The sequence below is a fragment of the Lytechinus variegatus genome, chromosome 2 (genome assembly GCF_018143015.1).
Source record: "Lytechinus variegatus isolate NC3 chromosome 2, Lvar_3.0, whole genome shotgun sequence".
NCBI classification, from domain to species: Eukaryota; Metazoa; Echinodermata; class Echinoidea; order Temnopleuroida; family Toxopneustidae; genus Lytechinus; species Lytechinus variegatus.
In genome coordinates, this window is record NC_054741.1 from 21,058,010 (window position 1) to 21,071,977 (window position 13,968).

General features: G+C 37.5%; 2 protein-coding genes across 4 annotated transcripts in view; one reads left to right on the top strand and one right to left on the bottom strand.

Moving 5' to 3' along the window:
• Positions 1–28: 28 nt before the first annotated feature.
• LOC121407549 lies at positions 29–3,975 on the bottom strand. Its single transcript, XM_041598683.1, has 3 exons — positions 3,449–3,975; positions 2,261–2,671; positions 29–573 (listed from the first exon to the last, which is right to left on the bottom strand). Exons 1-3 carry the CDS (start codon positions 3,893–3,895, stop codon positions 217–219), a joined length of 1,215 nt encoding a protein of 404 aa, XP_041454617.1. The 5' UTR covers positions 3,896–3,975; the 3' UTR covers positions 29–216.
• Positions 3,976–7,676: 3,701 nt separating this feature from the next.
• LOC121407551 overlaps positions 7,677–13,968 on the top strand; it is a 30,024-nt gene continuing 23,732 nt past the window's right edge. Inside the window, exons 1-2 of one of the 3 annotated variants that reach the window (XM_041598687.1) lie at positions 7,677–7,770; positions 13,349–13,861. In XM_041598687.1, coding sequence (XP_041454621.1) covers positions 13,418–13,861 — 444 coding nt within the window. In that variant the 5' untranslated portion in view covers positions 7,677–7,770; positions 13,349–13,417. Of the gene's footprint in view, positions 7,771–13,251; positions 13,862–13,968 lie in introns of all 3 variants that reach the window. The other 2 variants (XM_041598685.1, XM_041598686.1) reach the window with 2 other exon arrangements.

The following is a 13,968-nucleotide window of genomic DNA, read 5'->3' on the forward strand; positions in this document are numbered from 1 at the left end:
GTGGTCATCTGTCTATAGCAGCTACTTGCTTAGAATGTCCACTAATTTGATTCACATGGAGGCTGGTTGTGTCTAACCATTCTACAGCAGTTTTGTGTTCCTTGGGTGGTCACAAGTGACAGCGACAGGTTTCACTTTACAAAAAATATAAAGCTAAACATTCTTTCCCAACACTCCTGCTCTTCCTCTCTCATTCCAATAAAGGGAGGGACATGTTTACATATACATGACAATGGTAAAGGAAATATAAAATACCATACAGTATAAAAGTATAAAAAAACTATCAATGGTGTAATAACAATAGTTACAAAAGTATATCACACATTCCAACAAAGAATCAGGTGAATGCTTCCAATTAAGTATTCTAATCATACCTGTCCCCCAATTTTCAACTTCCGTCCAATCATCGCTAGAAGGTTTCATCATCGCTTTACGGTCCGTTGACTGTAGTTCTGCGATTCTCTGTTTTTGTTGGTCGATTGTGTCATTTAATTCACTTTTCAAAGAATTTATACTATCTCTTGTGGTTTTGATGCAGGAACAAAGTCCAAGTCTGCTGAGCCTCAGAAAAGTCTGTTATTGAATAAAAGTAGCATAAAACATTTACAGGAAGGGCAGCATAAAATTGATCGATCATACATCAAAAGAAAGCAAATTGTAAGCTAAAAAATGCAATCTAATTGATATTAATACAATTTACAGCTTACCAGCCGCTGAATATTTGTTTAGTATCCATGAGCCTAAAACGAGCTTTATTACAAGTACACAAGCAGCTGGGATTCCATTTAATTTGGCCATTAAGGCTAATGATTATTGACCTTTTACTTTGGTTATGTGACCTGAAATGTGCACAGGATGTTCAGTGATACTTGATTACTCTTATGTCCAAGTTTTATGAACTAGACCAATAAACTTTCAAAGTTGTGATGGTAATTCAATAAATACCCCAATTTGGCAAAAGTTCATTGACCCTAAATGACCTTTGACGAAGTTTGACCTATCATGTGATGTGAAACTCAAGCAGGATGTTTAGTAATACTTAATTAACCTTATAAACAGAATATGAACTGATATTTCATGAATAAAAAATATGTTACCTATCATAACTGTATCCACTTTTAAATTTAAACAAGTGGAATGCCTCTGGCCGTCTCACCTGCATCATGCAGTTCAACATAGCAGCAGTGCTGACTTTGAAAACTACTCTAACTCGCACAAGATGTTCAGTGATACATGGTTACTATTGTATGTCCACTTTTTATGAACTAGACCAATAAAATTGGTATCCAACAAAAAAACCCAACATGGCCAAAGTTCATTGACCTTACATGACCTTTGACCTTGATCATGTGACCTGAAACTCGCACAGGATGTTCAGTGATACTTGATTACTCTTATGTCCAAGTTTCATGAATCAGATCCATAAACAATCAAAGTTATGATGGTAATTCAACAGATACACCCAATTCAGCCAATGTTCATTGACCTTTGACCTTGGTCATGTGACCTGAAATGCGCACAGGATGTTCAGTGATACTTGATTACTCTAATGTCCTCCAAGTTTCATGAATCAGATCCATATACTTTCAAAGTTATGATGGTAATTCAACAGATACCCCCAATTCGGCCAAAGTTCATTGACCCTAAATGACCTTTGACCTTAATCATGAGACCTGAAACTTGCACAAAATGTTCAGTGATGCTTGATTACTATTATGTCCAAGTTTCATGAATCAGATCCATAGACTTTCAAAGTTATGATGGGAATCCAACAGATACCCCCAATTCAGCCAAAGTTCATTGACCCTAAATGACCTTTGACCTTGGTCATGTGACATAAAACTCATGCAGGATATTAGGTCCATATACTTTCTAAGTTATGATGTCATTTCAAAAACTCAACCTCAGGTTAAGATTTTGATGTTGATTCCTCCAACATGGTCTAAGTTCATTGACCCTAAATGACCTTTGACCTTGGTCATGTGACATGAAATTCTAATAGGATGTTCAGTAATACTTGATTAACCTTATGGCCAAGTTTCATGAACTAGGTCCATATACTTTCTCAGTTATGATGTCATTTCAAAAACTTAACCTCAGGTTAAGATTTGATGTTGACGCCGCAGCCGTCGGAAATGCGGCGCCTATTGTCTCACTCTGCATAGCAGGTGAGACAAAAATGATGAATTCTTTTTTTTTAATGATCTCCGTGTAAGTACATGATTGGATAACATATTCATGAAATAAAAATGTAGTTTACCTTCCTGTTTGTCCCAGCATACCAAAGAAGTCGACCAATCAGTTCTTGGCAGATTCTTTGCCTTGAAGATCTAATAAAGAACAAGTGAGCTGCTGTCATTGTGAGCCGATTATTGTCATTCCTCACAGGTTTTCTTTCCAGTGTGCTTTCCAAAATGTTCATGAGTGTTGGACACCTCACCTTTAAACTTCTGTGTGCAGCTCTCCATATCTTTTTCTCCATTGACTTTGTCTTACATTCGGCATCGATTGAGAAAATAGATTGACCCGATTTCATCTCTGCGCTAATTTTCTTGCAAACTGATTCAATCATGAAGGAGTCCAAACTCTTTGATGATTTTATATGCTTCATCACCTTCTTGTAACGGTCAGGTGGTAGATCTGATGCAACATGAGGAAAGATGTCCATTATCTGTGAAAAGAATGACAAAATGTTGTTCAAATATTTCTGATTTCTCTCATGATGAAAATGCAATATTATTGCTACTGTACCAGTAGCAGAAGTTAAAACAGCTTGTCAAGGGTGCCAGCTACAGCTACACTCAAGAAAACTTGTCAACGCCAAAAAATAAGGTGCCGAGTTGGTTGTATACCCAGTTGTTGTGTGTTCGGACAGGTTGTGTGTCCGGACGACCAATTTTAGAAAGTCAGTTGGAAAAATTTACAAGCAAAGTTTCATCAATTTTTAGTACAAAATGTTAGGAAATATTATAAAGAACAAAACAGAAGATGATTACGGTACAACTATTGAATTCATATTTCTAGTGTAAAACCAAAGACAAAAGAGTCCGGACACCCGACCCCCCCCCCCATCCTACAATCTCTGATCGCTATTTTTTAACAAATGTTTCAAATTGATTGCAATGTTTTCTACAATGATTTAAATTAATTTAGTATCCATTAGGGGTACTAGGTTTAGGGCACTTGTTCACTGCAACCACCCTACCTGTCGTGAATCCACACATGTGCCATGTGTGTAGATAATTTTGTTTATTCACAAGCCGTCTGTGTACAACTACAAGGAGAATTTTTTTATGTTAAAAACACTCCTGAAAACAGAAGGCTGCCGGCTGCCAGAGCTCTGTTTATCCGATTTTGATGAAATTTTCAATGTAATGCGCTTGTTGGACTTTTATTCAAATCGGCTTTTATGAGGGGTGGACATGTCCTGGACTGGAGTGTAAGTTACCTGATCTTGAGACAGAGGGGTGTCAATTATGCAGCTGCCATCATCACTGCTGCCAGTTTTGGTCTTTCTCCTTTTTCTTTTCGCCTTGAAGTAAAACTCTCCATCTGCGGACCCTTCCAGTACTCGTTTGATCTTATATCCCACAGGAGTATGAGCATCATTGGTTACTTCTTTGAGAGTTGATAGCAATGCCTTCAAACTTCCAATGGCATTAGATAATTTGCCTAAAATTTTTGCGCACACTGGGCAGATCAGATGACGCCTCCCTTCACCTGGGCCAAATTCTATTCCAAGTGCTTTCAGGGCGTCTATCGAAGAAATTTGACAATTTTGGCTTTTTATTTTTGCAGTAAGTTTTCGCCTCTGTAATTCATTGTTTATATTACGCCCACAGTTACAACACACCAGATTTTTCTTTATCGGCCTCTTTGTCTTTGACTTTGGCATGATTGAAACACTGTTGAAAAAGGGTTGAAACTGTTAATATACCGGTACGGTCGATGTCAGCTAGTTACAAGGAATTACCAGGAATATCGCGTGTAGCCGGTGTCGATGTCATAGCGAATTAGCCCGGGTACCAGCGGTCCAAAACGGCTAGCCGATAGTACCGCCAGTATACCAAACGGCTAGTCGTACGGGCCCGGCGACAGATCCAAATGACTGTTTCAAATTTTGGCCGAAACGATAGGATAGCCGCCGTTTGGTTCCACATTAATCAAATCTTTCTATGGTATTATTTACTTTGATAAATGCTTCATAATATAGTGATTTCATGTAATTTTTTAAAGGGATGGTCCGGGCTGAAAATATATCTAAATAAATAGAGTAAAATTCATAAAGCAAATTGCTGAAAATTTCATCAAAATCGGATAACAAACAAGAAAGTTATTGAATTCTAATTTGTATTGATATTTTGTGGAAACATAGAAAATAGATCGTCATGAATATTCATTAGATCGGCTGATAATCTGGCATCTCTACTTTCCCTTCTCTGATATAGTATCATGAATTTTTTTCATACATGTGTAAATGTGTCGCCATTATTTTTTTTTTATCTTTATACCATTTCTGGTCTTATTTTATCAAATCCACATAAAAATACAGGCTATAGTACAATTTTTTTTTTAATGAAAAAAACACACACCACACTATGATTTAAGGCACAGACAAGGAAAAAAAATACCAATTGTCGGAATACGATGACAACAATGAATTGAATTAAAAAGGAACTACAATCCTCCGAGGAACCTTTTCCATAACTCAATATTTATCTCTTTATTTGTTTTGGTTTTGTTTGTTTCTATCTCTATACGATCTCTCAACAATAAAGATATAATTTTTCAAAATATTATGTGTCGCATTTTTATTTCTTATAATTGCGGTTCTATAAATAGAAAAAAAATGCGTATTATATATAATCTTATGCCATTAATATTTTCTTTCTTTTTAACTAAGTTTAATACGGCAAATTGAGGTGAAAACACAAATTCTCACAACAGAGGTTTCGTATAACTATTTCTACAGTATTCCAAAATGGTTTAACTCAATCACAAAAGAAAAATACACAGTGCATTAAATATCCCTATTGGTCGCAATAATTACAAATATGCACAGAGTTAAACCACAACTTTAAAGGTCAAGTCCACCTCAGAAAAATGTTGATTTGAATCAATAGAGAAAAATCAGACAAGCACAATGCTGAAGATTTCATCAAAATCGGATGAGAAAGTTATGACATTTCAAAGTTTCGCTTATTTTTAACAAAATAGTTATATGAACGATCCAGTATACATCCAAAATGAGAGAGTCGATGATGTCACTCACTCACTATTTCTTTTTTTTTTATTGTTTGAATTATACAATATTTCAATTTTTACGAATTTGATGATTAGGACCTCCTTGCCTGAAGCACAAAATGTTAGAATAATGGAATTCCATGTGTTCAGGGAGGAATGAAGCTTCATTTCACATGACAATGACGCGGAAAATAAAAATATTTCATATTTCAAACAATAAAATACAAAAGTGAGTGAGTGACATCATCGACTCTCTCATTTGGATGTAACTGGCTCGTTCATAATAACTGTTTTGTTAAAAATAAGCGAAACTTAAAATGTCATAACCGTTTATTCATATCCGATTTTGATGAAATTTTTAGTGCCTTATGATTGTTGAATTTTTCTCTTTGTATTCAAATGCAAGTTTTTGTTGGGGTGGATTTGTCCTTTAAACCTGCATACTTCAGAATACAGCGGCCCAAATTGCTTCTCCAATGGCAATATAGCATTGGCGTAAAAGGGAGCACTGTGAATTGGGAATTGGCTCACACACCCGGGGGGGGGGGACGACACTAACATTGACGAGTGGATACATGCTTGACTAAAAAAAGGATGTCTTTTTCAAGATAGGGCATAAGGGTGTCAAAAACACTAAACTACTTAAAAGAGGGTATACTATTTTCACTAGGAAAACTGGGTCAAATTTGTGAGGGTGTAAATGTATTTTTATAAAGGATGTACCTTTGCCCCAAGAGTGTACGTGTTTAGAGTACGATTTGCACGAGATGTGGGAAGTGGGGCTGTACTACCCCATGTAGGTGAACCGACGACCGACGTCGATCCGTGACAAAAAATAAAAATATCGCTGTACTAATATGTTTAGGGGGTCAATAATTATTCAGGGAACTTGCCAAAAGAGTATCGTTTTGTTTCCAATACTAGTTAAGGGTAGGATATCGCCAATACAGCTTGTTAAGGCCGGGGTGCATTTTCTGAAATATAGTGCCGTGGTTTTCGAGGCCGTGGTCGCGCATAGTATCCACTCGTCAATGGAAGCTTGTGCCCCCCCCCCCCGGCTCACACAGCTTTCATTGTTCATTCACTTGAGAGTTATGTTAAAGTAATTCGTTCATTCTCGTTGTAAGATTCTCTTAAAGTCTGTTCTGTGATTTGTAGAACATGACGACTAGACTATCCCATTTTGCTTTAGATGTGTTAACGGCGAATCTAAACAAATCGGCTAGCTGTGATGATCCCGGTGATGATCGCTCCACAAAATCCGGAACAAAACGGCGGATGAAAGAGCCGCCGATTAGTTCCGCCGGTACAAATCGACTACCTGGGTCAATTCGCATATGACACTGGTGACTGCCCGCGTGTATACTGGGGCCCGTTTCTCAACACCTGGACAAGTTAGTCATATCTTTATCCACCAACCACGGAGTTAGTTCCAATCTTACTAAACCCGTTTATCGAATGGCTTCCTAACTAAAGTACCTTGATATCGATATTATCGGTAAAAAGAGCAGACGAGATGTAGCCTTAGTCACAAAATAGCATAATTTTCAAAAAGAAAAACTACAACAAAATTGCAAATATTGTGATGAATTGGGAATTTCATCTTTTAAGAATAAAAGCACAGGTATATTATGCACCATACATACTTAGACCATGAAGACTTGAGCATTCAATTGCTGAGAAAATGGAATTATGAATAATTGATCTCTTGACTAAAAAATCACATGTGGACGTTGAGATGGGTACCCCCGGGATATCCAATTTTAATAGTTTACGAAAGTAAAACCATAACGGTTTTCGTTGTAAAATGATGATAATTATACGGTATTTTACGATTCCAAACATCATCAAAATATAGTTTAACAATTTTCTTTTAAATCTTAGATACTGAAACTTACTATTTGAAAACAAATTCCATGCATAGATTAGAGATAGAATTTATCAAAATGTTAGTAGGGGTCTGAAAACGACAAATACGAGTCCATTTATGGATGGCCTGACATGGTAGAAACTTTATCAAATAAATTATTTTACTATTTCAAAGTGAATGGTTTTGTGGAATATTACCAAGTTTTTGCAGATTCTTTGTATTACAATGATCATAGAATGCATTATCCAACTTGTTTTTTGATGTAATTTCAACATCTTTGATTGATTACGTAAGATTATAATTTTCTCATTTCTAGGCACTTTTGCATGTCATAGTCTACCCACGTGATGCCACTACGTCATTAAGAAAGAAGTTGTGACAGGTTCGGAGGTGTCATAAATATATAGTGAGGGTGTTGTACCCGATCTTGGTAAAGAGGGCTTCGTGAAACGGTTAGCGGACAAGTAGCTCACTATCTCCGATTTAGTCAAGAAGTTAGACTTATGACGGTGTTGAGAAACGGGCCCCTGGTGACTGCATGCCTGCTACGCGGGCGCGTGGGAGTTCCCCCGGGCATATGGGTTAAAGATCGTCGTGCTTATTTGTTGAATGGTGACTTGAAGCGCTAGAAAAAACTGTCGACCGGATGGAATAAGGTATGAACCTAGGGTCTATACGAATGATAATCTGGATGATTGTTTAAAGTTTTGATTAGAGATGAGCCTGAGTATGCTTAGAGTATAGGTTAGAAGTTATTAAACTTGTATAGAACTAAAGTGAGTAGCTAGTACTGAAAGAGCGGGATAGTTAAAAATTGCAGGCCCGCTTTGACGGTCCGCGGCATGGCACAGGCCACAGCCACTTTCATGGCGCGCAGGGGTGCCCGGCCGCGGAACGTCTGTGGTCGAGGTTAGTCCAGATCAGGGCTCCGTAACACAAAGACAGGTTTGCGATGGATTGCAAATATGAAAGAAGCTCACTGATTAGTCCCTGGTCAGCATTTTAAACCAAATCAATGCGCGTATAACATTGATATTGATTGGTCAGTTCATTTAGCGATTGATCGCTAGTTTGTGTTAAGTCGTAGACCAAAAGCTCGGTCTCTGTTTTGTTGGTTGTTCAGCTGAACTCTGTTGCTTCACTTACCAAATACAGAGACTGTTCTAGCGCGATCTGTACAGGGGACTCAATGGCCATATGTTCATGTACTTATAAGATTGGATAAAACGGGGAAGTGAATTTGCACGACAGCCGAGGTAAGTCACTGTTTTTGTTCCAACTTCATTTTTCTATGTTTTTTTGGCAATTAATGCCAAGAGGGAATACAAATTTGCATTTTGGTCAAATTAATTTTCAAAATTTATATTCATTAAAGACAAAAATAGAAAAGCCCCGACGGGGGTTTTTTGCATTGCAAATCCCCTAATGGTGGCTGCACGATAGCGAGCCGTCTGTGTACGAGGAGAAATTGAAAAAAAAAATAATAAAAAACTCCTCGAAACAGACGGCTGCCAGCTGTCTATGTGTTACGGAGCCCAGATTGGACCTTGTTTTGGAAGTGCCCTTTCCCAAAGCTAACATAGAGGGAACATGTCTCCCAATCTCTAATCAGCGCCAATCCACTCATCTGAGGGAAGATGAGTGGATTTGGGAAAGGGCACTTCCATTTCCAAACAACAAGGTGAAGGTCCAATCTGGACTAGAAGAAAAGTCTAGGCCTGGCCCTAGATCTAGAGATCTACCCTAGCTAAGCCTAGGTCGAGGTCGGAGTGGCTACTCCCAGTGGGGTCACTCAGCCGCAGAGGGGGACACGTATGACCGTTACTACAAATGCAAGTGACCCCCTATTGCAGTCAATTTCAAGGACATTTTGTGAAATTTACCCCCCCTATTTTCACGCAAAACAAGGACAAAATTGTGGTAAAATGGTACCTTGAAACACCCCTAATTATGAGATTGTAAGGACACTTTTGCCCATTTCGCAAATTTACCCCTATTTACCGTATTTCAAGGACAGGGCATTTACACCCTTTCCTCATTAGAGGAAATTGCAACACAGGCGTCAGAGTGCTTAGTCCTTAAAGATGACCAAGAGCCAAGTCATACCGATACAATAATCCAATAGGGCTACTGCCTGGCACTAACGTCCATGCGCATTGTCAGTGAGTCGGCAATAATCGATGGTCTTCAAGATTCAACCTTCAATTTTGCAAAAAATAAAAATTCTTACCCAAATCTTTGTATGCGATGAAATAGTAGAGGCGCTGGTCAGATTCAAGTAGGATATTTCCAGTTTACACTTTACAGGGATTGTCAGTTTTCAAAGATTTTTCCACTTGTTCACTGCTACCACCCTGCCTGTGGTGAATCCCGGGGGTGAATCTACAGGTAGGACTATGGTAGCCCTATGGCTTTGCCAGTTGTACAGAACAGAGCACACACTTTAGAAAAATCATTGAAATATCACTTTTGTGACCGAAATTACTAATTTCCATACAGTTGCAATTTATTTTTCATTAGTAACTTGGGAATAATTTTTGTATTCACCGGAGTGCTCAAAAACTTTAATTTTGGGCATATTTTTGTGTATGCCCTCTATTGGTAGAAAGTAATAAGGCAAGAAAATTTTCATTTTTGATCTCTATTTTTAATTACCGGTAAGAAAAAAATGATTTAAAGAATCAAATTTAAATAAGAGCCAAGTTATATGAATAAAAGGTGTAATGAAACTGTCAGTGTAAAAAATCAAGCATTTGCCCCAAAGAAAAAGAGAAAATAAGCCGAACATTGCCACCCTTATTTTGCCACACATGGAGATATAACTGAGAACAAGGTTATATCATAACCTTGTTCATTGAAGGAGTGGATTTTTCCACACAAGAAATCTAGGATTTTTAGGAAAGTTTATTTACATTGACTAGTGCATACACCAATCAAGTGCACTAGTCAATGTAAACATACCTGGGGCCGTATTCTGAAAATTTTCAACTTTAAGAGAGATATTCTTGTATCTTTAGAGTTACAATAAAATCTGTATTCCGAAAATTGTCTTTAACTTTTCTTGTACATTTCACTGAGTGCGTATGATGTCAGAGATAATGATGGGTAAATACATAATCGGCGCATATTATGTCTGTGCGCAAGATAAAATATTGAGTTACAAGGTATTCTGAAAATTCTCTTTCTCTCAACTTCCTTGGAAAATACTATAAAAATTTACAAGAGGTGGGGGCTATGGTAACTTATTGTTGCATGGGATATTTGTCCGTCTGCAATAATTGTTTCTTGCTCCATCCCGTAAGAACATCATGTTTTACAAAAGGAGACATTCCAAAGACATTATTATAACAACGGATTGGTAGACTTTTCAGCAATTGAAAATTGGTGTTTGAGATGATGGATCTTTTATCTTTGAGAAGAGCCACATATATTTTTAGCACAGCAACGCATAAGCAGGCTCAAGGAAATTACACCTCATATCAACAATGCACTTCATTATTTTTCAGAAGAGCTGCTTCTATTGGTTGACCCAAGCGTATAAGTAACAAGCTTAATAATAGGTTGATGACAGAATATTGAGCGTGACAGAGATTAAATAGGGGACGTCCTTACAGAGATAAGAAATTTTAAAATACCAATTTAAGAGAATTTTAGTGCGCTGTTATCTTGCTGACTTACAAGAAAAAGAAAAGTTAAGACAATTTTCAGAATACCACCCCAGGTCTTCGTAATGGAAGACGGCAAGTTATGAAACAGATGGTGAACTGGCGGAATTGAGGTCACTGAATCTCTTTTTAGCACTCTCAATTTCTCTTATTGCTGTCTTTGGCCGCAGGGGAAAGTGAAAAAAAGCGTCCATAGGGTTGATTGGTCAGTTGCGCAGATCACGTCATGACCATGTGGTCGCCAAAATAATTCCTTCGTGCGAAGTATCGATAGCGATAAAATGATATCCGGTCACGTTGTGTACGCGGGAAATGGTCTTGGATCATGATCGAATAGCTCCGGTATCGATTGAAAATTATCGAAACTCTGCAATTTCATGCATATTCACGCGACATTTCGAAACCGGAAGCCGATTGACTTTGCGCACGTTGCGATAAACTCTACAAATTCCAACAAACACGATGCCATATAGAAGCTAATTCGTAAGATTTTGACGGAAAAGCAAGAAGTAATCGAAATTCGCTTACCTGTGCGGTATCGGTGAGAAAATAGATCCTCCGAGAATACCCTTCTTTATAGGGAAGTGAAATTCTCGGTTGATATTGGAACGAGGTGATAGAGAATTGCACACTTGTTTTGGTGGAATATTATGTGGGGAAATGGAAGGCTTGCACTGCGCATGCTTACTATATTTTCATTCATAAATTGGCTCTTGGCAGTGGCTGGATGACGTCCTATAATAAGCATAAATGTACATGACCGCTAGCTCCGCTATCCGTTGTACACAATTTGTCACTGTGTTAACAAGGACAGTCTCAATTCATCAAGACATGATTTGTCTTGGTTAATGCAGAGCTGCCAAGTAGTACTGATTTTCTGTATTTAGTACTGAAAATGAGAATATTGATGGTTCATGCAAAATACTGATTTGTCAAGTTTCATTTTTATATGTTGTCCTATGTTATTTCTTTGAAAATACTGATTTCCTCGCCAAAATACCTTTTTTCATCTTTAAAAATACTTAAATGTTCTTGTTCAGGTTGGCAGCTCTGTTAATGAGGACATCTTTGTTTTCTGGGACAATCCAAATTTTTAGACTAGCGCCTTTACTGATGAAAGCATCCTCAAATCCTTTCAAATATACGAAAAACTTTTTGCCTGAAATTCCTGCATTTTAAGTAAGAACGTCATGAATTACGCACTCCTAAGGCGACCTAATGATGGGTAAATTTTGAGTCGCCGATTCAAACATCCAATTCCAATATATTTACTACATAGACATATCGCGCACACAAGAGTACAATCGTACATAAAAGTGCATTGTTGTTGCGTTGTTGAAACCTCTCTGTGGGTTGAGATTTACGTTGAGACGCTACCCCCTCTTATTTTGATAACAATTGTCAACCCCACTTTCAAAATGAAATGATTGATACCAAATGTTGGTAACTTGAGCGGGCAGCTTTGGAAACATCAATTGCTTTATAGTATGGGCATCTCAAATCATCACCCGAGAAAAAATGGCAGTTGAAATTTGCACCGTATGGATCAAGTTTGCAAGTCTGATTTTGACTGCGCTAAACTCCTTTTTCTTTTGCTTGATTTTTTAACCAAACATTGCAGCATTTCAGGAATTTTTTTAAATTTAGTATACAGACCTGAAAAACAGGAAATGGGTACCTGTTTAGGACTGTTTGTAGTAACTCACGAGGAGGATTCATATCTAACTACACAGATAATTCGAGTTCAGAGCACAAGTTAAACTTTCTTGATATTCTTACCTGAAAGCTCGATATTCTAAGCCTTTTTGGTACCAATGATTAAGATGAGTAACTAAAAGAACAATAGATGTGAAGCGCGAGCTGAAAATTTTGATTTTCAATCTGAAAAATTTGACAGTTTAATGGACATTTTTAATAAAGAACAAGATATATATAAGATATATAACAAAAGATTTTTGCAAATCGATGCGGGAGTTCTTTTGAAGTTTAGAATTGAAAACGGGGCATTCTATTTACCTATTTATTTCATGAAAAGTACAAGTTTTTGCTACAGAAATGATTCAAGCGCGAAGCTCGAGCTGATATTTTTTTATATTCCAATCTGAAAAACAGACATTTTGAGCACGATTTTAAATAAAGAATGGGTTGTGTATCTCAAATCTCACTTGCTGATTTCTGTATAACATAATCTTATTTTAGTTTTGCACATGTGGGATTATGGGTTTTTTTTTTTGAGTTAGAGACTCTAGATTTAGAAGCCCAAATTTTTCCCTCCAAGTATGCACAATTTTGCACAATGTGGAGTCCCAAAATGCAAAAAGTCCCTATCACTCCCTGGCTTAAATATGTCTTTTTTTAAGAGTTATCACCCCTGCTATATGTTTAATCTGTTTCACCTTGACTGGGATGTTTCTAAACTTATGACTGATGTTTCTAAATCATATGCTCACAGTGTCCCTGTTTGTCTTTAAGTTCAGAATCTACATGTGATGTACCAAGAACAAAGGTTATTGCCATCCGTTTCCTGCCGTCATCTGCATTAATTGTCAACGTTGGTCAAATCTTTCAGATCTGCGTTAACATACAGATCTATGGACGTGAAGCTGGCTCTTGACAGGATATTGAACATTCATTGACCATGGCTAAGGAGGCTAGATACTGGTGCTGCAATTGTGCTTGTGATCTGCATGGACATCCAGGAATAAGAAGATCTCTTCATCGTAAAGTGGACCACTCATCATTTACAATTTTAGAGGCACTGCAAAGACTGGGAATAGAATTGAACCCAGACAAGCCAGGTATACACTTCGTTTGCCTTAAATGTGCTGCATTAATTGGAAAGTTGGGTGGGAAATTGAGTGTAGACTTGAAGAATTTAATAGCGGAGCTCAAGAGACGCACCAAACCACATACATATTTGGGATATGAGATTAAGAGAGCGCTCATGGAAACACCAAGCTTGATTCCAAAAAGGAGAAAAACTGAAGGGAGCAAATCACAAACTGTGGCTAGCTCTAAGGCACGCTATGTGACCCAAAAAAGGGATCAGATGACTCAAACGATTCCCCGACAACCTCCAAGGGTAAGTTTTTATGGTCAATGACATTTGATCACTTTTTGCTACTAATATCAAAAACCTATTCAAGTTAGGAATTCAAATAATATTAAAGTATAAATCCCTAACTCATA